This window comes from Equus quagga, chromosome 9 (genome assembly GCF_021613505.1).
Source record: "Equus quagga isolate Etosha38 chromosome 9, UCLA_HA_Equagga_1.0, whole genome shotgun sequence".
NCBI classification, from domain to species: domain Eukaryota; kingdom Metazoa; phylum Chordata; class Mammalia; order Perissodactyla; family Equidae; genus Equus; species Equus quagga.
This window is the reverse complement of record NC_060275.1, coordinates 67,058,664-67,083,219: the sequence shown is the minus strand read 5'-3', so window position 1 is coordinate 67,083,219 and position 24,556 is coordinate 67,058,664. Positions and strand designations below refer to the sequence as shown.

Here is a 24,556-nt window from a genome sequence, read left to right as displayed (position 1 = left end):
GGACCACTGCTCTCACTGGATCCTTCATTCTCCTGTAATCCTCCTCCTCATCATCAACAATGATACTTAAACCTCCATTGTGCAAGGGAGGAAACTGAGGCACAGAAAGATGTCATTTGCCCCATTTTGAAGCAAACGGGGAGGGAGTGGAGGGCCAGCCAGCCGGTGGAGGTGGGTCCTGACCTTTAGCTGCTCTTGACTCCGTTTCCCCAAGTGTGAGCTGAGGGGAGCCGCCATGGGGATTGCCTCGTTCCCAGCTATGCCCCAGTCTTGGCATACAGCAGGCACTCAACAAATAAGTGAATGAGAGGGATGGAGGCTGGTCCCACCTGACTCACCGCCCCACCAACGCCTGCACTGGCTCCTCGAGACTCAGTTTCCCCCGCCGTGTCCGGGTTCGGCCGCGTCGGGCGGGGCCTTGAACGCAGAGGCCAGCGCCGTCTGTTTACCTTGTGGCTGGACGCTGGGCAGGGCCGCGGTGGGCCGTCCCCGGGGCCGGCCGCGCCGCCGGGATAAATAGGCCCCGCGGGCCTCGTGGGCGGCAGAGAGCGCGCCGCCGTCCCGCTCCCCGCCGCCGCCATGGTTCTCTCCGCCGCCCCCGTTCTCCTGCTCGCTCTGGCCGCCCTCGTGTCCAGCCAGGGGCAGACCCCGCTGGGTAAGCCCCCGCGCCGTGCGCCCGAGCCCCGTGGACAGGAGGACCCGCGGGAGGCCGAGGGTCGTGGCTCCTTGGTGTTCGGGGGCAGTTCGCGGGGGCGTGCGACGCGGAGAACTCCGGCGGCGGGGCAGAGGCTCAGGAAGGACGTGGGTGTCCGGGGTCCCCCGGCCGCGGCTTGAGGAGCGGTGGGGGGGGGGGTCCTCGAGCCCCGACGCCCCACCAGCGCCCCCTGTCGGCGCAGGTACAGAACTGGGCCCACAGATGCTGCGCGAACTGCAAGAGACCAACGCGGCGCTGCAGGACGTGCGGGAGCTGCTGCGGCAGCAGGTGCGGGCGGGGTGGGGTGTGGGGAGTGCGGCGGAGGGGAGGGAGCCCTGGCAGAGAGGGAGGGCGTCCCGGAAGTGGAGGAGCGTGGGGGACGGGGGCGGAAGAAGGGAGTCCAGGTGGAGGTGGGTGAGACCCCCTTACCAGGATCTGGTAGGGGCTGTGGAAAAGGAAGGGGGGTCCCAGGAATAGGGGGTTCCGCGGAGAGGGTATGAGTGCGTGAGGTGGGTAGCGGGTCCCAGGGAAGGAGAAGAAGGGCTGGGAGGGTAGGGAGTCTGGAGGGAGGGAGAGGGGACAACCGAGGGAGGAGGAGAGGGGTGAGGCCCCGCTGACCACACCCCGTTCTCCCTGCACTGTAGGTCAAGGAGATCACGTTCCTGAAAAACACGGTGATGGAGTGTGACGCGTGCGGTGAGCACAGATAGGAGACAGAGACAGAAACAGGGAGCAAAGGGAAGACCGGGAGGAATAGAGACGGAGCAGAAGGCTGACCGAGATGGAGAGATTGGATGACGGACGGACGGAGAGAGATGAACAGGGAGGGGAGACAGAGACTATGGGAGGGAGACACGCAAAAAGAGCTAGAGGTCGTGGGAGAGATGCAGGGAGGAGGTGGAGAGACGCGGAGGGAGAAGCAGAAAACGGACGGCACGGAGATCCAGAGACCGGAGCGAGTGGAGAGCCCCGGCCCGCCCTGCGCGCAGTCCCGGGCGCTATGTTGGGGGGGACTGCTTGGCTCCGCCCCGGGCGTGGCCCTGACCAGTCCCGCCCCGCCCCCTGCAGGGATGCAGCCCGCGCGCACCCCCCGCGTGAGCGTGCGGCCCCTAGCCCAGTGCGCGCCGGGCTCCTGCTTCCCTGGCGTGGCTTGTACCCAGACGGCGAGCGGCGCGCGCTGCGGACCCTGCCCCGCGGGTTTCACGGGCAACGGCTCATACTGTGCCGACGTCAACGAGGTGCGCCCGCCCCCTACCGCCCCGACGATCCCCCGACACCTGTCCCCACAACTCTCCACCGCCCCGACGACCTTCTCCACCGCTGGAGGTGCTCGCCTGGAGGACCCCCTCACCGCCGGGGGCGCACGTCCAGACGATCTCTCCACTGCCGAGGAGCACCTACCCCAACCACCTCCCTCACCACCAGGGACGCGCGTCCCGCCGACCCCCTCCATCGCGAGTGACACCTGCCCCGACGACTCTCCTACTGCCGAGAGTGGTCCACCTCAACGACCCCCCTCACCTCCGGGGCTCGCCAGTCCCAACAACCCTTCCACCACCTCGGGGTGCCCACCCCGACGGCTACCCCACCGCCGGCCACGCACGCCCCGACGACCACTTCCCCCTTCCGCTGGGGACGCCCGCCCTCACAATTCCTTCCCCTACCCATGAGCACCCAGCCCACGGGGTCCCAGGAACAGCCCCCTCCAGGCACGCCTCTCTCCTGGCCTGGTCGCGCCCCTGCTGCCACCAAGGCAAAGTCACGTCTGACTCGTGGACGACGGCCTCCACCCCACATGGCACCCCCCCCCCCCAAGTGCCGGCTGATGATCCTTGAGCTTTCTAAGTCCAAGCCCTAGAAACCCTGAGGCGCCTCTCTCGGGGGCTCCAGTGTCCTCTGACCCTCCGTGGCCTTTCCTCCTCCCCCAGTGCAACGCCAATCCCTGCTTCCCTCGCGTCCGCTGCATCAATACCAGCCCCGGTTTCCGCTGCGAGGCTTGCCCGCCCGGGTACAGCGGCCCCACCCACGAGGGCGTGGGGATGGCCTTTGCCAAGGCCAACAAGCAGGTGAGGGCTGTGGGCGGGGGGCGCTAGGAGGACACAGGGCTGCGCATCTTGTTGAGCAAACGCGTCCTCTAGCCTCGCGAAGCCTTTTCCCTACCTCGCTTGAGCGCGAGGGGGTGGGGAACAAGGTCTGGGGGATGGATGAGGAAGGGTCCGCGTCAGGGATGGTCAAGTTTGAGGCAGGATGGAGGGGAGAGGTAAGATGCAGAGGAGATGTGAGCCCGGGGGGCGGCGGGAGGTCCAGGGGTGTCTGCGTGCCGGCGGTGACCTCTGCACTCTCTCCCATCCAGGTTTGCACGGATATTGACGAGTGTGAGACCGGGCAGCATAACTGCGTCCCCAACTCCGTGTGCATCAACACCCAGGTAAGGCCCAGGAGGACAGGGGAAGGATGGAGAGACGGGGCAGGGGGTGCGCGAAGTGGCAGGCGGCCCGGGCTGACTGCCCGCGGCCTGGGCGCAGGGCTCCTTCCAGTGCGGCCCGTGCCAGCCCGGCTTCGTAGGCGACCAGGCATCAGGCTGCCGTCCGCGCGCACAGCGCTTCTGCCCCGACGGCACGCCCAGCCCGTGCCACGAGAAGGCCGACTGCGTCCTGGAGCGCGATGGCTCGCGATCGTGCGTGGTGAGTGAGGGCTGGCTGGGAAGGGCGTGGGATGGTGGTGAGCGGGCGGCCACGCCGGGGCACCGGCTCACTCCTCCACCCGCAGTGCGCCGTCGGCTGGGCCGGCAACGGGCTCCTGTGTGGCCGCGACACGGACTTGGACGGCTTCCCGGACGAGAAGCTGCGCTGCTCGGAGCGCCAGTGTCGCAAGGTGGGCGGGTCTGGAGGGCGTGGCCTGCGGGCGGGCGGGCGGGGCTCCTGGCCACGCTCCTCATGTCCGCCGTGCCCGCCCCTAGGATAACTGCGTGACGGTACCCAACTCAGGACAGGAGGACGCGGATCGCGACGGCATCGGAGACGCCTGCGACACGGACGCCGACGGAGACGGAGTCCCCAACGAGGGGGTGGGGCCAAAGGCGGGGCCTGGGCGTGGCTCAGATTAGGGGTGTGTCTTGGGTGGGCGTGGCCTCGGAGGCTGGCCTCGCGGATCTCGGAGGGGTGAGGGGTTCCTTGCAGAGGAGGCGGGCCCTCGGAGATAGGCTGGTCTGGGGTGTGACCTTTGTCCCTCCTGGCCTGGACGCCCCCCCCTTAACCGGCTCTGTCATCTAGGACAACTGCCCGCTGGTGCGGAACCCAGACCAGCGTAACACGGACGGCGACAAGTGGGGCGATGCATGCGACAACTGCCGGTCCCAGAAGAACGATGACCAGAAGGACACAGATCAGGACGGCCGAGGCGACGCCTGCGACGATGACATCGACGGCGACCGTGAGCGCGAGGGGGTGGGCAGGAACCGAGGGGCGGGGCTTGGCTGGGCGCCGGGTCGCCTAGGCTCACCGAGGGCCGTGGACGCAAAAATGGAACTGGGACACGAGTCCGAAGAGAGAAGGCAGGAACGTTTGCAGGAGGAGAGGGTGACCCCTGTGTCAGATGCTGCAGGGAGGACAGGAGGACAGAGCCTGAGGTTCAGGGCCGGGGAGGGGCCGCTTTTACGCCTGGGGAACAGAAGCTCAGGGTGGTGCATTCTCAGGGTAAAGGGAGGTCCAGCTGAGTTGCTCCTGAGTGAGGGCCAGTCCCCTCGCCTGCCGCCCATCGTTAAGTCTCTACGAGGCTGGGGCCTAGGCACGAGTACTTGGTTTAACTTCTCAGCTATTGCGAGCCAGGCGAGGGGTGGGATTCTGTCCCAGGCTAGCCCCAGGCCTGCATCTCCCCGCTTCAGTCAGCCTGGCCCCGCCCCGATCTTGGGGTCTCGTCCTGTCCCCCTGCTTCCCACAGGGATCCGAAATGCGGTGGACAACTGCCCCAGGGTGCCCAACTCAGACCAGAAAGACAGTGATGGCGATGGTATAGGGGATGTCTGTGACAACTGTCCCCAGAAGAGCAACCCAGACCAGGTGGGTGCAGGCTGGACCTCCCGGGTGAGCCCCAGGCTGCCTAACAAGACTGGAGCCCAGTCCAAGCAGCTGGGAGGTTCCTTGGGGTCAGGAGGACCTTGCCTTTGGAACTGGGGGTGGGTGGGAAGCTTTGGGCTCCTTTGCCCTGATCGTGGACCCCTACATCCACCCCCCAGAGGGACGTGGACCACGACTTCGTGGGAGACGCTTGTGACAGCGACCAAGACAAGTGAGGAGGCCTTTTGGGGTGGGGGTGGGGGCTCAGGGTGGGCAGCCCCTGACCTAGCCCTCTGGGGATCTCACGGTCTCTCTGTCCCACCCACCCACTCTAGGGATGGGGATGGGCACCAGGACTCTCGGGACAATTGCCCCACAGTGCCCAACAGCGCCCAGCAGGACTCAGACAGCGATGGTCAGGGTGACGCCTGCGACGAGGATGACGACAACGACGGGGTCCCCGACAGTCGGGACAACTGCCGCCTGGTGCCCAACCCGGGCCAGGAAGACGCTGACCGTAAGCTAGGGGGCGGGGCCTTGATGAGGGCGGGGCCCGTGGCGGGGGCGGGACCAGTGCGGAGTTACTGGGGTGGGGTCTGGGGTGAGCTTGGTGGGGCCAGGGGCAGGTGTGAGCAGGGCCGGTAGCTGGCGGGGGCATGGCTAGGCCAGGGCGGGGCCTGGCTCTGACCCTACTGCTGGGGCGGGGATCTCTCACCTCCTCTCAGGGGACGGTGTGGGCGACGTGTGCCAGGGCGACTTCGACGCAGACAAGGTGGTGGACAAGATTGATGTGTGTCCGGAGAACGCCGAAGTCACCCTCACCGACTTCCGGGCCTTCCAGACGGTTGTGTTGGACCCCGAGGGCGACGCGCAAATAGACCCCAACTGGGTGGTGCTCAACCAGGTGGGGCAGGGCCCAGGCGGGAGGTAGAGGGGCACCAGGACCCCCAAGGCGGGTCCTAAGCTGGGGGCGGGGAGCCGAGGGCCCCCACGGCCCGCCTGAGCCCCTTCTTCTTTGACCCCATCAGGGGATGGAGATCGTGCAAACAATGAACAGCGACCCTGGCCTGGCTGTGGGTGAGACGCCAGGAGGGGGCAGCGGTGCGGGGAGGCGCTCAGGAGGCTGGTCTAGAGGAGGGGCGGGTCCAGGGGCGGGTACGGGGCGGAGCCTGGACTCAGGAAAGGCGGGACCGGGTGGTTCTGGACTGTGGAGGAGCGATGCCCAAGGCGGGTGGGAAGCTCAGGGGGCGTGGCCGCGTCTGGACTCAGCGGGTGGAGATGGGGCGGGTCTATGAGGGGGCATCTGGGCTTAGGGGCAAGTTGGACCCTGGAGGGGAGGGGTCTGGGGACGGGCCAGGGCCCTAGGTCGGGTAGGGGCTGGAGTCCTGGAAACCCAGCTGCTCTCCTCCTCTCCCCAGGTTACACGGCCTTCAATGGCGTGGACTTCGAAGGCACGTTCCACGTGAACACGGTCACAGATGACGACTACGCGGGCTTCATCTTTGGCTACCAGGACAGCTCTAGCTTCTACGTGGTCATGTGGAAGCAGATGGAGCAGACGTATTGGCAGGCGAACCCCTTCCGAGCCGTAGCCGAGCCCGGCATCCAGCTGAAGGTGTCGGCCCCTACCTGACTTCTTCCCCCCCCCGTCCTCCAGGAGGTCCCAAACCCTTCCACAGAGCCGCAAACCTGTACAGGCCCCCAGCATCATCCTCTGGACCTCGAAGTCCTCCCACCCACTCCCAGTTCTTCCCTGGACTCCCACTGGCTCCAGATCCTCCCAGTTCCTCCCAGAGGCCCTCAAACACCCCCCCCCCAGCCTCTCTTTGGGCCCCAAAACCCTCTCACAGAGCCCTAAACTTTCCCTCAGGTTCCAAATCCTCCTTCAGAGACCTAAACCCCATTCTGTTGCTGAAACCCTCCAGCAAATTTCCCCTATCCTCTAAAGGCCAGTTTACCCATGGACCTTCTTAAGTTTCTTACAAGTCACTAAATCTTCCTGCAGACCCCTCAAGGTCTCCCAGACCTGAACCCTGTCCACGGGCTCCCAAATCCTCTCACGAGCCCCAGACCACAGCTGCCCCTCACGACCCACTTGCAAACCTCCATGTGGCCCCCAAGAAGGATTCCTGTGCGTCTCTCAACCAGGCCCCAGGGCCCCCCACCACTCCTCCAGGACCCGCAGCTCCTGCCTGCCCCACCAGGCAGGGTTCTGAGGGACTCTGGTGGCTTTCAAGGTCTCTGACCCCATTCCCCTGTCCCTGGGTGGAGCAGGCTGTGAAGTCCTCCACAGGCCCTGGGGAGCAGCTGCGGAATGCACTGTGGCACACGGGGGACACAGCATCACAGGTGCGGCTGCTATGGAAGGACCCCCGCAACGTGGGCTGGAAGGACAAGACATCCTACCGCTGGTTCCTACAACACCGGCCCCAAGTGGGCTACATCAGGTGGGGACGCCGACCCCAGCCAAGGGACCAGGAGGCCCTGCTCTATCCCAGGTCCTTGGGGGAGGGGATAGTTCTGGGGCCTCAGTCCCCTTATCTGTAAAATGGGAATGATACTGGCAGTTAGAATTAACTGTGTCTGGCCCTGGGGTATGACACCTCTCCCAGGACCCAGCACACAGCGGGTCCTCAGCTAGAAGGTGGGGTCTCACCCACTCCCCATTTCTCAGTCCCCACTCTGCGCTGCCAGGAAGTCCAGGTGCTCTGCTTTGCACCTGCCGTGTGCAGGACCCTGGGTGTCCACCCTCCCACATGGGGAAACTGAAGTTCAGGTCAGGAGCCCCATCTGCCCTAAGTGTGGCCCAGGCAGCGGGGCACATGGCCCCCACTCCCAGAGAGGAGGGCACCCACCTTCCAGGGCAGGATGCAGAAGCTCTGAGAGGGGAGGGCCTGGCCCAGGGCCCTGCCTCACTGTCCCCCCTCCCCACAGAGTGCGGTTCTATGAGGGCCCTGAGCTGGTGGCCGACAGCAACGTGGTCTTGGACACGACCATGCGGGGCGGCCGCCTAGGAGTCTTCTGCTTCTCCCAGGAGAACATCATCTGGGCCAACCTGCGCTACCGCTGCAATGGTGAGGGGCACTCTGCACTGGGAGGGGGGTCCCACCTGCCCAGCCTTGCTCCTCTCACCCACCCGCCCTCTTTGCAGACACCATCCCCGAGGACTACGAGATCCAGCGGTTGCTGCAGGCCTAGGGATGGGGGTGGGGACCCGCTGCTGGATGATGGCCACCCTCAAGTCAGGCCAGGAACTCAGCACCCAGCCCCAAGGGGCAGCCAGCTGGGGGTGAAGGGGGGAAGGGAGAGGGCCTCAGAGAGAACAAATAAAGTGTGTGTGCGGCGGAGCAGCCGGCTGGGGTCTCTGTGGCGGGTGGGGAGAGGGTGGTGTCGGGCCTGAGGTAGGGTGGAGCCAGGAACCCCAAACCCAGGCCTGGGGGAAAGGGGACCTGTGGCTGACTGCCCTCTTGACTGGCTGGGCTCCAGCAGCCTGACTTGGAGGCCCCAGGCCAGCTGGTGCATCCCACCCACTCGCAGTCACAAGCCTGGACCTCACCCCTGGAGTGTCTGCCCCAGGATCCTGGGGGGCGGGGCCCTCCCCTTCCAGGCTTCAGGCCCAAGTAGCTGGCGTGTTTGTGTGAGGGGCTACATCTGCATGTCTGTGTTCATGCACGCGCGCATGCGCGTGTGTGTGTGTGTGTGGCCTGTGTGTGGCTCCCACCTGGTGCACCTGCAACACCCACATTTCATTCCTGGGGTGGGGGGAGGGGCAGGAAAAAAGCAGAGGAGGCACAGACAAAAACATTGGATTTTTATTACATTTTGTTACAAAGAATGCAAAGATACAAAGACAAAAGCGTCCAGCCAGAGAGGATGGGCAGGGGCCGGCTGAGTGCACCCTGAGCCGCCCGCCCCCACCTGCCGCGGGCTCCCATGCACATGGCCCACGGGACATCCATAGGAGAGTGTACATGCGGGGTGGGCAGAGCCAGCCTGGGGACAGAGGGACACAGGCGGGGCAGGGCTCGGACCAGTGGGTTTGCATATATCAGTGGTGCTGCCCCGCTCCTCAGGGGGCAGTTTCCTAGGGGGGCATGGCGGGATAAGTAGACCTCAGCTGCCAAAGCCCTCCCTCCCAGGGCCTGGTGGCGAAGGCCACGGCTGTGTCCCCTTGTCCCCAATGGGCAAGAGGTCAGAAATGACAGGCTATGATGAGCTGGGCATTGATTGCCCCTAAATTCCAGGACCCTTTAAGACAGGGGCAACTCTCTGCCCCCTGCACATGCCTCATTTCCCTGGCTCCTCGGGCTGGGTGTTGAGGGCTGGCCAGGAGAACAGAAGGTGGAGGGGGCTGTGGAGTCAGCATCACCCTGACATCTAGCCCCTGCCCACCACCCTGCCTGGGAGGAATGTGGGGCCCCAAGACCTGCAAATGACAAGAGGGAAACTGAGGCCCGGGTCATAAGGGTCTTGTTCCTGCCCCCCCCCATGTCCTCTGGAGTACCCCACAGCCAAGACCTGGGGGTGCAGGTCACCCCACCTCCCTCTCCTGGGACTGGTCTCAGGGGCAGAACTGTGTCTGGTGTCAGTCGCCTGCGGCAGCCCCAGGATCACAAAAGGTGCCTGAGCCCACCAGCCAGGACCCCTGGAGGCCGAGGGCTGAGGGAAGCCCAAGAGAGTTGGCTCAGGCAGAGCTGGCAGGACAGGGCCTGACAGGGAATGTCCCAGGGTCCCCTAGTCACATGCTGTGAGATTCCCCAGGAGGCAGGGGCCCAGGGTTCAAGAACAGGGGCAGAAACAGACCCAGCTGCCCACTCACCCACCGGGCACCTAGTCCTCCCCCAGCTCTGCAGGCATGTGGCAAGAGCTCAGGTGGCCTCGGCTCCCTCATGCGGCGCCACCTACAGGGGTGATGGCCCAGGACGAGGAGCGCCTCATACCCTTGACCTTGTGGCCTCCACACCCCATCCTCACGCCGAGGAGCCCCTTGGCCTCCGAGTGTGGCTCCCTCAGAACCCAGGAAGGGCTGCGGGTGCTGCTGCTGCTTTGTCAGGGCCGGGGGGTTGACCCCCAATACTGCCTGGCTTCCCCGTGTAGCGTGCGCCCGGGGTGGGGATGCCGTCTTTGGCAATGCAGAAAACAGAATTCAGTTAGGGGCAGGGGTCTGGAAGGATGTCTAGATTATGGACCAGCTAGGGGTGGGCCAAGATGTGGAGGTGTGGGAAGGGGTCCTTAGCTCCCCAGGGCCCCTCTAGGGATAGTCACTAGTGGGGGCTCGTCAGGTCCAGGACGCTGGGCAGAGGGGGAGCTACCCCTGCTGCCCAAGCCCTGCCAGCCCCCCATGGGCCTTGCACCTGCTCAAGTCCCCTCTGACCGGGTCACAGCCAGCACCAGGCACACAGCCCCCAAACCAGACACCCGCCACCAGCAGGACAGATGAACACATGGACGTGCGGCCTCTCGCCCTCCCGCCCTCCACGTGGGGGTCTCATGGCATTTGATGGATGGCCAGCCATCCTCACCCACCTCACAGTGACACACGGGCCTTGTGACAGGACCCATCCAGCTAGGTGTCCTCCCAGGAGCTCGGCCACCCAAAGAAATGAGACCAAACCCAACAACGTCAGAAAGCTCCTTCCCAGCCCCCGAAACCCACAGTAGATAAGAGCAGAGAGGCCGCCAGAGCCAGCCTGAGCGTCTGCTGCCGGGACCCCCCACAGTGCACTCCCACAAGGCAGGTGGGTGCCCGGGGCCAGCAGGAGGCAGGAGGTCTGTGTGGAGGTGTCCCTGGGGAAAGGGCCACAAACACCGGCCTGCCCTCGCCCTCTGGCCTCTCGGGTTTGGTCCCAGGGGGCGCTGTGGACCACAGTAGGGGCAGGGGCTGGTCCCACCACAATTAGGGCCCCTCTGTGGGGCTTGTCTGCAGGGGAGCCTGGATGGTTTCTGAATGCCACCGTCTGTGGGCCCCAAATTTTGCTGAAAGGTCAACCTGACCCCTGACTTTCCACTGAGGGTCTCAGGGCCTCCTGCCCCAAGGGGCTGGCACCCACCCTTCCCGCCCAGAAGAGTGCCGGAGGGGGGGAGGACGAGTGAGGAGAGCAGGGAGGGGGCTGCGAGATGCCCCGAAAGGTGCTGCCCATCTTCCCACTGGTAAGGGCACGTGGGGGTGGAGGTCGGCACGGGTGTCTATGACACAGACATGGTCCCAACAAGAGCCCTCCTTCCCCACCCCCACGGCAGCCCTGGGCATGATGGCTCATGACACTGATGGGGGCTGGGGCATAAACCTTCTTTCCAGGCGACACAGAGTGGGGCTGACCCCCTGGGCTCCACCTGTAGCCTCCTGGGGTAACAAACTCGCTGCCCTGGGGACATGGAGGATGGAGTAAACTGAGGCAGGTGGGACAGGCTGGGCAGCTTGTGCTCCCGGGGGTGAAAAGTGTGCACAGCTGAGGGGGCTCAGCTGAAACTGGGAGCACTCAGGGGTTGACAGCAGGGGGACAGCCTGGCCAGGCCCCTGACCCAACGTGGGCTGAGCATCCAGGCCTGTCCCAAGCGAGCGAGCGAGGACGCAAGCAGCAGGTCTATACACACAATGCGGGGGCCCCGGCCCACCCCTTATGGCACAGCTCGCATGAAATCACAGTATTTTCACATCACAAGTCAAAGGGCTGATTCCCTCAGGCTGTCTTGTTTCAGAAAGTCTTGGCAATTCAATAATATTTAGTAGAGAAGCAATATTTAAGAAATAAACAAAACCCCCTGTTGCAGACCCCGGGAGGCTGTCCAGGCCCTGGAGGGGTGTGAGCCCTTGGGGGGCACAGGGATACCTGCCCACGGGCTGCTGGCTGGCCTCCCTCCCCAGGAAAGCTCTGCACCAACACCCCTCATGGCGGAGGCCACCATGTTAACACAATGTCACCTGTGCTCCCGGCCGAGGGATGCTGGAAACAGGCTACGGAGCTGGACACGCCTCCTCTCCTGCCTGTCTGCTCCAAGAACCCGGCGCCTGGCAGACAGGAAGTGCGGGCTGATGAGGCTCCTTCATGGGGTCCCCACTGCTTTGTTTGAAAATTGCACCCAGGAAGGTTGCTTGTAATTTTATTAAGGCCTTTTTTAAAAAAGTTCTACAGACAAGTCTAATGGTAATCAAACTCTTCTATGTACATGTAGTTTTTCTTTAAAAAAAAAAGTCCCCACTCCTTGCCCCCAGCTCCCACCACCATAAGAGGTCGGGCCCTTGACCTGGACGGACCAACACTTGTCCTCAGCCCAGACGACGGCGGCGGGGTTTGGTGTCTGAGTGGGGGCGCTTTTCACACGTGTGGCCACCCAGCTGCTTCGATGGAACAAGAGGGACAGTCGCTAGGATCAAATCTGGCTCCCACGGACAGAGGCCGGGCTCCGAAAACCCCAGCAGAGGCGGTGGATGTGACACCACAGAGAAATGCACCAGGCAGAGGGTGTCAGCCCGGCTGGCAGGCAGAGGAGCAAGCGGGAGCTGAGATGAGAGTCTGAGGGCCTGAAATGGAGCTTCCTATTCCAGAGCAGCTGTCAGAAAATGCAGCCACCCCCACTGCCCCCTTGCAGGGACTGGAGGGCACAGGGACAGTCCCCTCGGCCTCCAGAGGCACTTGGAGAAGCACCTGGAAACATGCTGCTGACAAGCACACTGCTCTTTGCCTCCCAATCCAGGCCTGCCAGGAGGGGCTACAAGAGGCATGGCAGAGGGGGCGCCGGGTTGGTGGCTCTCCAGGGGGAGGGGTGAGAAGACAGCCTCATCTCTGGGGTATCTGGGAGCAGAGGAACCGCAGGTGCTGCTGGCCTGGGGGTCTGGGGCGCCAGGCAGAGTGGGTCTTCTCCAGACCCTCGATAAAAGCCGTGGCTCCTTCCTGGAAGCCTGTTACGTGGCCACAGCAGACGCCCTCCAGCTACTGCTGCGAGCTGCTGCCACAGCCCCACCAGGACGAGGCGCTCTCACGCGGCCCACCAGCCGCTGGGCTTCCGTGTGGATAACTCGGGGCGGAACTAAAAAGTTGGGGAGGCAGCTCAGACCTGGGCAGGCAGCGGACGGCTTCCAGTTAGCTTAAAAAATATCTAACACAGGATTTCTGGAATAAAAACATGCTCTCAGGCAAGTGCTGGCTTGAAGGAGTCAGCTACTCCTCTACAACCAAAATGGAAGGCAAACCAAGAGACCAACAAAAACACAAAAATGCCCTGGCTGCCCCCGCTCCTGCTCACGCTCTAAAGAGCAGTAACGGTGACCACAGGACAAAGAAGGGAAGAAGAGAACAAGCCGTAAGACCCCAGAAGGCATCCCTGCCTCCACGGGCACGCCCAGCAGGCCTGTGCAGCGGCCAGAGTGGGCGAGGCGGCTGTGGGCCCCGGGGAGATGGAGCTGCTCCGCGGGCTCCGTTCACACCCCGGCCCCCCGCCGCCAGGGCATGGGCTCTAGCGTTGCGTGTGCTCAGAAATATAAAAGACAGCAGTCAAAATAGTGTTTATTTTGCTTTGTGTCGGCCCCTCTCTCTGGTGCCTCCTCCCTTTGGCAGAGTGGGGCTGGCTCTCTACCTAACCATGGGCTGGGGGTGGCAGGCGGGTGGGGAAACCAGGGACAAAGGAAGGCAGTGAGAGCTGGACAACAGTCGGAAAATGCACCTCAGCCCACCGCCGCCGAGGACCACGGCGCCCCCCAGGCCGGGGGCCCTGCCCAACATGCGTTCCGCATCTTCCGGGGGGGATGGCTCACGGCCTGGGTGGGGGGCGAGAGCGCGCACACAGGGAAGGTCCGCGGGGGCGACGCTCGGCCTCACGAGGGAGGGGGACAGCCAAGGGGCAGGTGGGAGGGCAGGGGGCGCTTGGCGGCATTGCAAGCTCAGAATCACAAGCTCGGCCGTTTGCGAGGGACGGAGCATGGCCGTCCCAGGGCTTTTTTGGGGAGATGCCGTCGGGACCACTGACCGGCGGGGTGAGGGAGCCAGGGGCTGGGCAGCAGTGTGCCGCTCGCTCACAGACGGTCCATCCGGAAGGTGTCCTCAGTGGCAGGGTCGGCCAGGACCATGTCAGGATCGTTGAGCATGTGCAGTCCGTCCAGGGTCAGGGGGTCGATCTTGAGTTCGTCCAGGGGGAACTGATTGTCGGAGTCAAAGCTGACATCGCCGACCCCGACCAGCGTGCTGGTCAGTTCTTTAGAGAGGCTGGGTGGGGATTCTCCTGTCACTGGGGGGAACAGGATGGACAAAAGCCTCAGCTTGGTCCCGGCTGGTTCCCCGTCCCCCTACCCTGCTGCACCCCCACAGCCCCATCAGTGCTCGGGAAGAGGGGCCTGGGCCACACCAGGGGCACTTACCTGGGGGTTTGCCCTCCAGGGGACATTGGCAACGTCTGGGGGCATTTTTAGTTGTGACAACTTGGGGAGTGGGGATGCTATTGGCACCAGGTGGGTGGAGACCAGGGACGCTGCTCAGCACCCCACAGCGCACAGGACGGCCCCGCCCCAGAGAAAGATCCAGACCCAGGTGTCAGCCATGCCAAAGCTGGGAAGTCCTGAGCTAAGGGCTGAGGCACAGACAAACGTCAGTGTGACCTGGCGGAAGCAGGGCCTCTCCTGCTCTGCTAGGCGGTCTCCTGTGTGTGTGCCACTGAGCAGCAGGCTGCAGCACGTGTGTGCGTGTGTGGTGGGGCGTTCCCTGTGGGCTGGAGGGAAGTGCGGGCTCCCCTGCAGAGACCCAGGTTCACACCTGGGCTCCCTCCTCTACTTGCGGTGAGACCTTGGGCTTCGGTTTCCTGTCCTGGGAAACGGGTATGAAAGTCCTGGTGTTTCTGAGCTGTTGGCACAATCACAGGGCCCTGCTCCTTTTCACGTGTCAGAGGCTGCTGACCCTGCCAGATCATCTACAGCTCACTGCCACACCCTCGGGGTGGGGAGGAAACACTGGGTCTGCACTCGCAGCCCAGGCCTCGGGGGATCTGGGCATGGACTCCTCCATCCTGGAGATGTCAGTGGGCGTCATCCTCAATCCCACAACAGCCCTGGCTTATAAGGAAATTGCTTCCTTCTTCAATAAAACGCAGAACCTTCACGGGGAAGATGAAAGGGGAGGCATCAGAGGGTCTGGGTTCTATGCTAGACAGAGCAGGGACTTCCTCCGTCCACTGTGCACATCCTTGGGCACCTGGGCACTGTGTTCAGGCCACTCGAGGATGCTCACCACAGCATGTGCAAGCTGTTACATGTCTGTTGGCTGTAAGTGACAAGCCCCACCAGCAGGGCCCACTCTCCAGTCACCTGCATCCCCAGCACACTCAGTTAACAGGGATCAGGGGCCTGGGTGGCAGACTGACTCTGTCCTGCTCTCGCTCTGAGCATGGGGGGCTGGACGCGCAGTCCAGGATCCAGTGTGTGTCCCCCTGGCCTGTCTCACAGCCTAGCAGTGAGTCAAGGTTGGGGGTGTCTGGCCTCCTCAGGCTCATGCCAAGGCCAGGGGCTCCATTTTCTCTGAGGCTGAGGCCTCTCGAACTTGCCAGGCCCCACGGGGCCACCGTGACTGAGACTCCCACCCAGGATGCCATGCACAAGCGGCCTCACCTGTGAGGATGATGTTGGGGATGCTGCTGTGGCTGGGGTAACCGAGCGGCTGTGTGTCTGGTAGGCTCCCGTGGCTGCCCGTAAGGCCCATCATGGCCGCCTGTGAGTAGTTGAGCGTAGAGCCCGGGCTGTACAGGCTGCTGGAGCTGATGGCATTCTCCATCATGTTGAACTGCTCCAGCTGGGAGGGAAAGCACACAGGCATGAGGCCGGCCCCTCTGAGCCCCTGACTGCTGTTGGCTGCCTGCTTTGCAGCCACCAGGACCACTTTCTCTGCAGGACACCCAGCACCAGTGCTCAGGCACACCTGGGGCTGCCGAGCATGTGTCCCTCTGCTCTGGGATCTCCCCCCTCCCCCTCTCTGAATGTACCCAGGCCTCCCTGCACACGGCCTTCTAGGGCTGGATGGATGGACGGATGGATAGATGGATGGATGGGCGAGTGGGTGACCAGCTCCAGGTAGCAGCCAACCCCTCCCATGCTGTACGCCACTGATCCCAGCCTCCACGCGAAGCCAGCATGACCTCCCGGCAAACCCACATGCAAGGCCCACACTGAGAGGCCACAGTGACAGCCACTGCCCGTCCCTGCTGGTGTTCACCATCTGCCCTTCCTCCTGTTCTGCAGTTGGCCGCATACTGTGGGCTGGGTGCAGATGCCGGGGGAGGCAAAGCCAAGCCATCCCCCAAAGCCTGGGGACTGAAGCTTGTGCCCAAGAGGCAGGCGCGGTCCGGGCGGGCATCTGCGGTGGGCGCTACGGCCCGGGCGCCCGCTCACCTGGTGGGACAGAGCATTGGCCTGCCTGGCTGCCATCTGCTGCTCGTAGTACGAGTCCCCAAACACGCCGCCCAGGGTGGAAGAGTGCTGCAGATGGAAGAGAGGCCTCTGTCGTCACGGCCCCAAGATGGGGCCTGCCACAGGCTGCGTGCGCCCACAGGGAGGATGCTTGGAGGAAGGAGGCCAACCACGCCTATCTCAGGGCCCCGGGAAAGCCCACGACCTCCGGGATGGAGGGCTTCCCCCGTCTCAGGATGACTGCTCCTTTCCACGGGCTGCTCCTGGGGAACCTCTGCACCCATCTCCCAAAGCTCCATCCCCCATCTCCTCTCCTTGAGCCCAGTGGGGTGACCCCAGTTCCATCGGATGCAGGATGGGGCGCCACAGGGATGGGGAGCCCTGCCTGACAGGTGCAGAGGAAAGCACGTGACTGGGCCAAGACGGGAGGCGCTCTGGATGTTCAGCACAAGATGCGCGCTCAGTGAGCTTGTCAGGCCCCCGAGGAGACACTGGACAGGGTGGCAGGCCACACACACGTGGACAGGATGGGTGCACAGAGCTGGATGCTGGCCGAGCAAGCACAGGACAGGCACATGGGAAGCCCCTGCTCACCCGTCCACCCCGGGCTGCCTGTCTGGGAGAGCCCAGGGCCCATGGGTGAGTGGGCAGCCCCACTCCAGCTCATCCAAGGCCAGCCAGGGCAGGGGGAAGAGGGGCCAGGAGAGGAACAGGGGGCTGGGGACCCTCACAGGCAGCGGAGATGTCTGAAAGAGGAGCTTGGAGCCCCTGCCCATTCCCACAATGCCACCAGCAAGATGGCAGGATGGAGCCAGGCAGAACATGGAGAGGAGGAGAGGGCCGGCTGGTATGTGGCCAGGCCGGGCCTGAGGCACTGGCCTCGGAAGCATCCCCAGCCCAGACCCTGCATCTGTTTCCTCATCTGCAGGTCAGGGTGTCTCTCGAAGTTGCTGTACCTCATTCCCGCATGTGCCGAGTCATGCACGTGCCCAGCATGCACCCAAGTAAACGTCTCCATGGACCAAAGGCCCTGGGCCTACTCTTTTTGAGCTCCCTGTTCTAGAAAGGTCCCCACATGCTCTGACAACAGCCAATGCTTGAGTCTCAGCCTCCATCCGAGAGGGGATGGCCACAAGCCCAGCGGCTACTGTGGGTGGTCAGTGGGCTAAGAGCAAAAAGAGAGCCAATGTGGCAAAAATGCCACCTCTGTCCTAAATACAGCCTGCTTCAGGTCTAGGAAAGGGGGCTGCAAGCCTGTGGGTGGGCTAACCCAGGAGGGAGGAGGCAGGTTTGTTCTAGGGCACCTGTTCCTGTCCCCAAGGCCTCGGCCTCAGAGAGGCCCGACACAGGCAGGGCACGCCAGGCTAAAGCTTCTCTTGTGATGCTGCCATGAGGATTTGCCAGAAAGGTCCGCTCAGAAGGGAGGGGGAGGCAGCACACAGGACCAATCCTAGCTGCCTAAGGCCCAGGGTGCAGCTGGACAGAGAGGCAGGAGGGCGGCCCTGAGCATCCACGGGAGACGCTGGCTGGGCCAGGGAGGCGTGGGGGAGTCCCGGCCCAAAAGGCCGCTGAGCGCACCCTCAGGGACCCAGCTGCAGTTGGAGGGCAGGTCTGGCCTCCCCCGGCCTGATCCACCCCCGAGTGAGCCCCTTGGCCCTCTTAGCCCGTGTCTCTGGTTGAGTCCAGACAGCCTGACGACCCACCCTCACAGCTACCTGAGCCGCCTGCCTCCCAAACGATGGACAAATGGACCAACACACAGACACGGGCTCGAGGAGATGGCAACACGCTTTCTGCCTGGGATGGACCAAACCACTTTGGCTCAAGCCTATCTCTACTGAGAGAAATTTGCTTGACCCTTGAATTCCTGTCCAGCCTCGTGCAAAAAGGGACGTTACTTGGGGACTGGCCCCGGGCAGGGCTGCCTCCTGGACAGCCTCCACCTGCTGTCTCCCCTGCCTGGCTGACCTTCTTCCACCCCGCACCCCATGGCACCACATGATGAGACCAGACACTTTCTGGGAGCCACGAGAGCTCAGAGCTAGAGTGGACAGACCAAGAGCGTGCAGACACCTGGCTGACCGCTGGCCCACCCTGAGCTCACCCCCACCCTCCCTACCTGCCTACGGAGCAGAAGGCTGCCGCCGACAGTCCCAGCAGGACCTCAGTCCCCAGGGTGGTGGAGGAAGCACCCTGGGAGAGCTCCTCCCATAAGATGGAGCCGTGACAGCTGCCTCGGGGCCTCCCTGAGCGGCACGCCCACTGTCCCAACACCAGGGCCCGGCTTGGACTGCACGTATGAGAGCTGGGGGCAGGGGGACAGCAGGGCACGTCCCTGGGACGAGGGAGCTGGCGTCATTCCTGCATGGTCCTGCCTGGCGGTATGGCTCTACATGGGAAGGAAAATCCTATCGTCTCCTCAGCAGAGAACGAGGCTTAGGGCCTGGGGTACTGCATTGTCTCCTTAGACTTTCTCAGCTGGTGACATGTTGGGACAGAGTGGCAGGGTCCCAGGGAGGATCTGCTGCTAGAGTGAGGTTTGGGGCCCGAATATCAACTTTGCGGGTACCCCCTCAACTCTTACGGAATGTTCTGGATGGAATGTGGCCATGGGCCAAACTGGGCTGAGGGGAATTCTGAGGAACCTGGACAGGGTGTGTGCATGTGTGTGTCAGGCATCAGGGTCCCATCGTGTCAGGTGTGGGGGAAAACCCAAGTCTGATGGACATGGTCAAGCTCTGCCTGTTGCCTGGGGCCAGCCTCAGTCTCCCCACCTGTGGCATGGGGACAATGACCCCTGAGAGGCTACAGTGCTACTAAGAGAAGCTTCCTGGGGAGGACATGCCTTCCTACAGGGCAGGGGTGAGGGGAGTGAGGAGTTGTAGCCCCCAATACAGGCCAGTTGCCACCTCAGCTGTGCCCCCAAGCAGGTAGGGCACCCCACTTCTGGGAGCCTCAAAGGGCCAGGCCTTAGGCCAGGCAGACATAAGTGGGGACATGCCGCAGGCTGCTTGGCGCGTGCTCTGAGCTGCACACAGGGGTCTCCTGGGCCACTGGGTGAGGAGCCGGGATGTGGCCGACTGCAAGGTCGCTAATGTGAGTGAGGAGCTTGCCACCTCCTGCAGGGGCTTGGCAGACCACAGAGGCGCAGTGGGAACCAGGCAGTGCCTGGAGAGGGCCTGTGGGGGCAGTGCCTTCTCCTCCCAGCACCAGTGGGGTGGACAAGATGGGATGGAGTGAGGTGTGAGGCACAGATGGCAGGTAGGTGGGGGGCACACAGGGGGCAAAGCGAGGCTGGGGCACAGGTGGCGGTGGGGGGCGGCGTCCCTTACTTGCGGGGAGCTCCCGGGGGAGAAGCCTTGATTGGAGACGGGCGAGGTGGGAGACTGGTTGGCCGGGGAGCCGGCACTAGTGCGGTACTGCTGCCGAGCGGGCGCCTGCGACGACAGACAGGTCAGGGCACCAGGGGCCCCAGGCCTAGCTGTTCCCCGCCGAGCCCCCCGGAGGGGCCCCCTCAGGTAGGCAGAGCACCAGGGCACCTGCAGGAGGTTGGGTCCCCAGCCCCGCCTGGGCCCCAGGCCTGGTGCCACCTGCCTGCAAACCCAGCTCCCGGGGATGGAGGCTGTGGTCTGAGAAGCTGGAGCCCAGCCTCACGCAATCGCCCTGGAGGGTTGTGGGGAGGTGACCGAAGGGTCGGCCTTGACTCTGTAGAGTTCAGAGCACCCACATACATGTGCACACAGCTGCACACATGTACACACGCACAGCCACGCACACGTGGGCAGGGAAGGGCCAGGGCTGGACAGGCAGGTGCTCGCTGCCTTCTGCTCTCAGCTCTGGGTGGGTCCTCAGCGCTTTGAGCCCATGTGTGCACTGGCACATCCCTCCCGCCTCGAGGGGTGGCGGGACTGACAGCAGAGGCTGTCTGGGGCATGGCGCAGGGCTCCAGCACCAGGCAGCCATGATCACTGGCACCACCTGGAACAAGCCTTGATGGGGTAATGCTGTCCAGAGATGTCCCAGAGGCAGCCTCCTCGTTGCTCAAAGGATAGAGGGCCTTGGCTTCTCAACAGGTCCCTTGGGGGCATGACAGGCTGGGCCAGGACCTGGATTTAGACTCTGCTCCAGTCCCAGCCTGGCCAGGACCTGCTATGTGTCTCCAGGCAAGTTGCCTGACCTCTCTGAGCCTGTTGTTCATTGAGGCCCGGACAGCTTCCCAGAACCCCATCAGTGCTCAGTCTCCCCCATGTCCTCAGTGGCCTGTTCTGAGCAGTTTGGGATGGGGGTTGAGCACAGGTGGCGCCTGGGGGCTTCATGAGCAGCGTGTGGGTATCAGAGGTGCCAGCGTGGTCACTTGGCAATGACCAGCTCGGGTCTTCTAAGTTGGAAAGAGGAAAACCTCCAGAAGGATGTTCTCCTTGCTAGGGTGAGTCTGCAGAAACTCATGGAGGAGGCCACTGGAGCCTGCACCCGAGGGAACCAGCAGCCCCTGGGCTGGTACTAGGACAAAGAGGCCCTGATCTGAGAACCTGGGGAGGAGCATCTGTGCGCCCGGCCCAGACACGATGCCTCCACCGGCCGCCTAGTCCAAAGCGAGGCCCTGCCGTCAGAGCCACCCCCACACCTGCGGTATTTCAGCCCAAGGAAAGGCTTGGCTGCTTTCTCATCTAGGGGACCCTGAGGTCTGCCCTCTGAGGGATCAGAGCCGCTTGGAAACTTGGGTCTCTACCTGTCAGGTCACCTGCCTGCCCGGCCCACCTCAGGGGGGCCTGTTCTTTGCAAAGCACATGATGGTCTGATGACATTTATCCTGGGGCTGGCAGCCAAGGGCCGAGTGGGGAAGGATCGCTGTGCCCCAAACATGGATCCTGTTCCTCTGGATATGGCCAAAGGGAGCTGTGACCACCCCCTTCCTGCCACGCCAACCAGGCAAAAGTCTGAACTCTCAGGAAGGCTTGGGAGTGCAGAGGTCAAAACCTAGCACTCATCTCCATGAGCCCAGCCCCAGGGAGGGGGTCCCATGATCTGAGCTGCCGCCCCCCAGCCCAGGGCAGTGCTGCATGAACCACAGGGCTGGCTTCATCCCTCTTCCTCTCCAAGCTTATCTTGGTCCCTCTGGTTCCCAGAGGTCCGTTCCCCAGGTCCTGAGAGCTCTGAGCTCTCCCTGCCTCCAAGAAAGCCCTTTTTGGGTGGGAATGGCTGAGGTGGGGGCATCAAGGGCCAGGGGGAGGGCTTGGCAGCCAGACACAGGGTTGCTCATCTTGGGTGAAGTTTGGGGCAACTGACCCCTGCTTGTGCCTCTGTTTCCCCATCTATAAACGGGGCATCAACCTTGACTTGAGGATTCCAGGCAGAAAACCCCCATTGAGCGCCCAGCCCAGGCAACGTTTGCTTCAGCCCCAACCCCTGGCCAAGTTGGCCTTGAAGTAGAGCCTTGAGGCAGCTGCAGACACAGCTGGGCGCCTGACCATCCTTGGGCCTTGGGGTCTGATGGGGGCCTCCCAGAGACCCTAGGGTCCTCCTGCACAAGCCCCCGCAGCTAGACCCCAGAGGACCCCATCTTGGGCTTACCGAGGCAATGTCGATCCCCATCGGCGGCTGGCCCGGGTTGTCTGAGGGGGACTGGGGGAGAGAGGACGGTACTGTGACCGTGAGTGGGGGCAGCTGGGGCCCCCGAGTCAAGCTGGCGCTTGGCATCAGGGGGCCTCCTGGGGGAAGGCCGATGGGCACCTGTGGGGGTGGCGGGGGCGGCTGCTGCTGGGCCGTGGGCGGCGGCGGTGGCGGGGGCTGCGGCTGTGGTGGCGGCGGCTGGGAGCCAGCCTGGGTGAAGAAGGCATAGGGCAGCTGCTGCTCCAGAGACAGGGCATCCATGGCCACGGCCTAGGAAGAGAGCGGGGCATCGGTGGGAGAAACAGGAGGCACGGTTGCCAGCAGCTGGTCCCTGGAGGCCCCCCACGCTCAGCAACGATATGATGGACCAACAAAGGGACGCACAGATCCTGGACCACAGAAGCACAGGCCCAGATGATGGGCCTGGCCCCTGGCCAAGGAGGTCTAGGCTGCAGCTGATGGTCCTGGGGGTCTATCCAGCTGGCTACACCCTGTACCCAACAAGCCCTTCTTTCACCCTCACCTTACTCCGAGAGGGGGCCACCCTCCATCCTCGCTGAGACTCAGGAGGTCCCTGGCCTCCCTGAGCTGGAGTTTCCCTGCTGTGGGTTAGGCACAGGTGCCACACTCCAGCAAACAGTGGGCAGCAGCACTGAGCCTCCCTGGGGTCCTTGTGGGAAGGAACCCCCACCCCAAGCCCGCAGCCTGGCCCACCTGGGGAGGCTGGGGAGGGCACGGGTGATGGAGGCCCTGGCATGGTCACTTGGCTATAATCAGCTCGGGCCTTCTAAGTTGGAAAATAACCAGAGGAATGTTTTCAACGTCCATGAGTCTGTGCAGACAGTCCCTGGGGAAGGCAGGGGCTCCTGGCCTTGGAGGGAGGCTGGACGTGCCCAGGAGCTACAGGGCATCAAACTTAGCAGAATGCCTGGCCTCTAATCAGCAGGGGGTTCATGACCAAAAAGGAGTTTCCAGAAAGGGAAAGCAGTCCTAAAGGAGGGGGAGAAGGGGCAGGGGTCACAGATGGAGAGACTGAAGACAAATGGCCAGGAGCCACCCAGGGCTCTGCCTGGACCCTGACGGGAACAAGAGCCATATGAGCAGACAGAGACACAAAGAGAAGAGAGCCCAGGCCGCGCACCAGGAGGTATGAAAGAGTCCTGTTAACTTTGCAGTAGGGGGATCATGCCATCGAAGCTATGTTACAAAGCAAACAACAACATAAACGTTATCTGTCAGTGATTTCTAAAAAACATACGAGACGGACAAATTCCTAGAAACACATAACTACCAAAACTAACACAAGAAGAAACACAACATCTGAGCAGATGCATATCAAGAAAGGAGACTGAATTAGTAATCAAAAAACCTCCCAACGGAGACCAGCCAAGACCACGGTGGCTTCCTGGTGAATTCTACCAAACTTTTAAAGAATCAACACCAACACTTCTCAAGCTCTTCCAAAAACACAAGAGGAGAGAACACTTCCTAACTTGTTCTACGAGCCTAGACTGACTAAGGGAAAAAGAGAAGACTCAAATTACCGAAATCAGAAACGAAAGTGGGAACCTCACTATCAACTTTACACAACTAAAAAGGATTATCAGAGAGGCTCATGACCGACCGTACGTCAGCCCCTGGATAACCTGGACGCCACAGACCAATTCCCAGACACAGGCAAACTCACAGAAACGTAGACAAAGCAAAATTATGGTAAACTGAACCAAAAACACCCCTCTAAACATTTTATCCTGCAAAACTTCAACTAGATCTGAAGGAATAGAAAGCAACACAACGAAGTGTCCAGGCACACGGGCATGAGCCAGCAGCTGTCAAATCTAACAGCCGCGATGGGCACAGGGGACTCCACGCATTTCCTGTGCATTTGAAAATCTGACAAAAAGCCAAAGATGCTGGGAACGTTTTCAGGACTCTGCAGCCTCTGAAAGGAGTGGGAGCAGAGCAGACCGGCCCCGTCTCCCCAACCCCACCATGCCCTCGCACCTGAGTGATGGGTGACAGCGGGGATAGGGTGGGCGACACCTGCTGGGCCTGCTGCCGCCTCGCCTCCGTGCTCAGGGACAGGGGGCTGACGCCGGCCGGGCGGTGCTGAGGTGACGAGCCTGGCGTGCTCATCCCTGAAAGGGAAGCAGGGAGAGAGGGGGGCTGGGCGTGACTTCAGCCTTTCGAGGGCCATCCACACACCCACAGTCACTGCTGGGGACAACCCAAGCACTCAGACAGAAGCCAGAAGACATGTCCAGATCACCAAACCCAGTGTGTCCCCTCCAAGGCCCCAATACCCCAACCTCAGGGTCCCCAGCTCTGCGTGGGCTCTGTTCTTCCCGCCTCCTGTGCTGACCAACGTGCTCCCAGCTGACCCTGCCATCCCTCCAGGAGGGGGGTGTCCTGCAGACCCTGCCAATCAGCACTTCCCTGCCTCTTGACTACCGTTTGATTGGCCCCGAGATGGACACGTGACCAGGCCGGCCCAATGAGAGGCTACCCTGGGACTCTTTTTTTTCTTGAGGAAGATTAGCCCTGAGCTAACATCTGCTGCCAATCCTCCTCTTTTTGCTGAGGAAGACTTGGCCCTGAGCTAACATCCATGCCCATCTTCCTCCACTTCATATGTGGGACGCCTAGCACAGCATGGTGTGCCAAGCAGTGTCATGTCCGCACCTGGGATCTGAACCAGCGAACCCCGGGCCGCCAAAGGAGAACGTGCAAACTTAACCACTGTGCCACTGGGCTGGCCCCCTACCCTGGGACTTTTGATGGGACTCCAAGAAAGGGGGTCTGGAGCTGTGT

General features: G+C 62.8%; 2 protein-coding genes across 4 annotated transcripts in view; one reads left to right on the top strand and one right to left on the bottom strand.

The window, feature by feature from the left end:
* Nucleotides 1-503: 503 nt before the first annotated feature.
* Nucleotides 504-8,053, top strand: COMP (cartilage oligomeric matrix protein). 2 transcript variants are annotated; one of them, XM_046672026.1, is made up of 19 exons: nt 504-655; nt 903-982; nt 1,339-1,390; nt 1,763-1,932; nt 2,623-2,760; nt 3,048-3,122; nt 3,220-3,378; nt 3,464-3,568; nt 3,654-3,761; nt 3,967-4,126; nt 4,634-4,752; nt 4,929-4,981; nt 5,085-5,266; nt 5,475-5,653; nt 5,778-5,826; nt 6,168-6,364; nt 7,024-7,196; nt 7,684-7,823; nt 7,901-8,053. In XM_046672026.1, exons 1-19 carry the CDS (start codon nt 580-582, stop codon nt 7,945-7,947), a joined length of 2,262 nt encoding a protein of 753 aa, XP_046527982.1. In that variant the 5' UTR covers nt 504-579; the 3' UTR covers nt 7,948-8,053. The 2 variants fall into 2 exon arrangements, with proteins under 2 accessions (XP_046527982.1, XP_046527981.1); XM_046672025.1 differs by having other exon boundaries at nt 897-982.
* A 5,184-nt stretch (nt 8,054-13,237) lies between these two features.
* CRTC1 (CREB regulated transcription coactivator 1) overlaps nt 13,238-24,556 on the bottom strand; it is a 67,757-nt gene continuing 56,438 nt past the window's right edge. For both annotated transcript variants that reach the window (XM_046671495.1, XM_046671496.1), the window contains 6 exons: nt 23,750-23,883; nt 21,707-22,015; nt 19,468-19,572; nt 16,118-16,204; nt 15,341-15,521; nt 13,238-13,971 (listed from right to left, as the gene is read on the bottom strand). In XM_046671495.1, coding sequence (XP_046527451.1) covers nt 13,760-13,971; nt 15,341-15,521; nt 16,118-16,204; nt 19,468-19,572; nt 21,707-22,015; nt 23,750-23,883 — 1,028 coding nt within the window. In that variant the 3' untranslated portion in view covers nt 13,238-13,759. The remainder of the gene's footprint in view (nt 13,972-15,340; nt 15,522-16,117; nt 16,205-19,467; nt 19,573-21,706; nt 22,016-23,749; nt 23,884-24,556) is intronic.

Coding starts and splice junctions, on each gene's coding strand:
- COMP (XM_046672025.1), top strand. CDS start 580: ATGGTTCTCTCCGCCGCCCCCGTTCTCCTGCTCGCTCTGGCCGCCCTC. Junction 656..896: donor CCAGGGGCAGACCCCGCTGG/GTAAGCCCCCGC, acceptor CTGTCGGCGCAG/GTACAGAACTGGGCCCACAG. Junction 7,197..7,683: donor CCCCAAGTGGGCTACATCAG/GTGGGGACGCCG, acceptor CCCTCCCCACAG/AGTGCGGTTCTATGAGGGCC.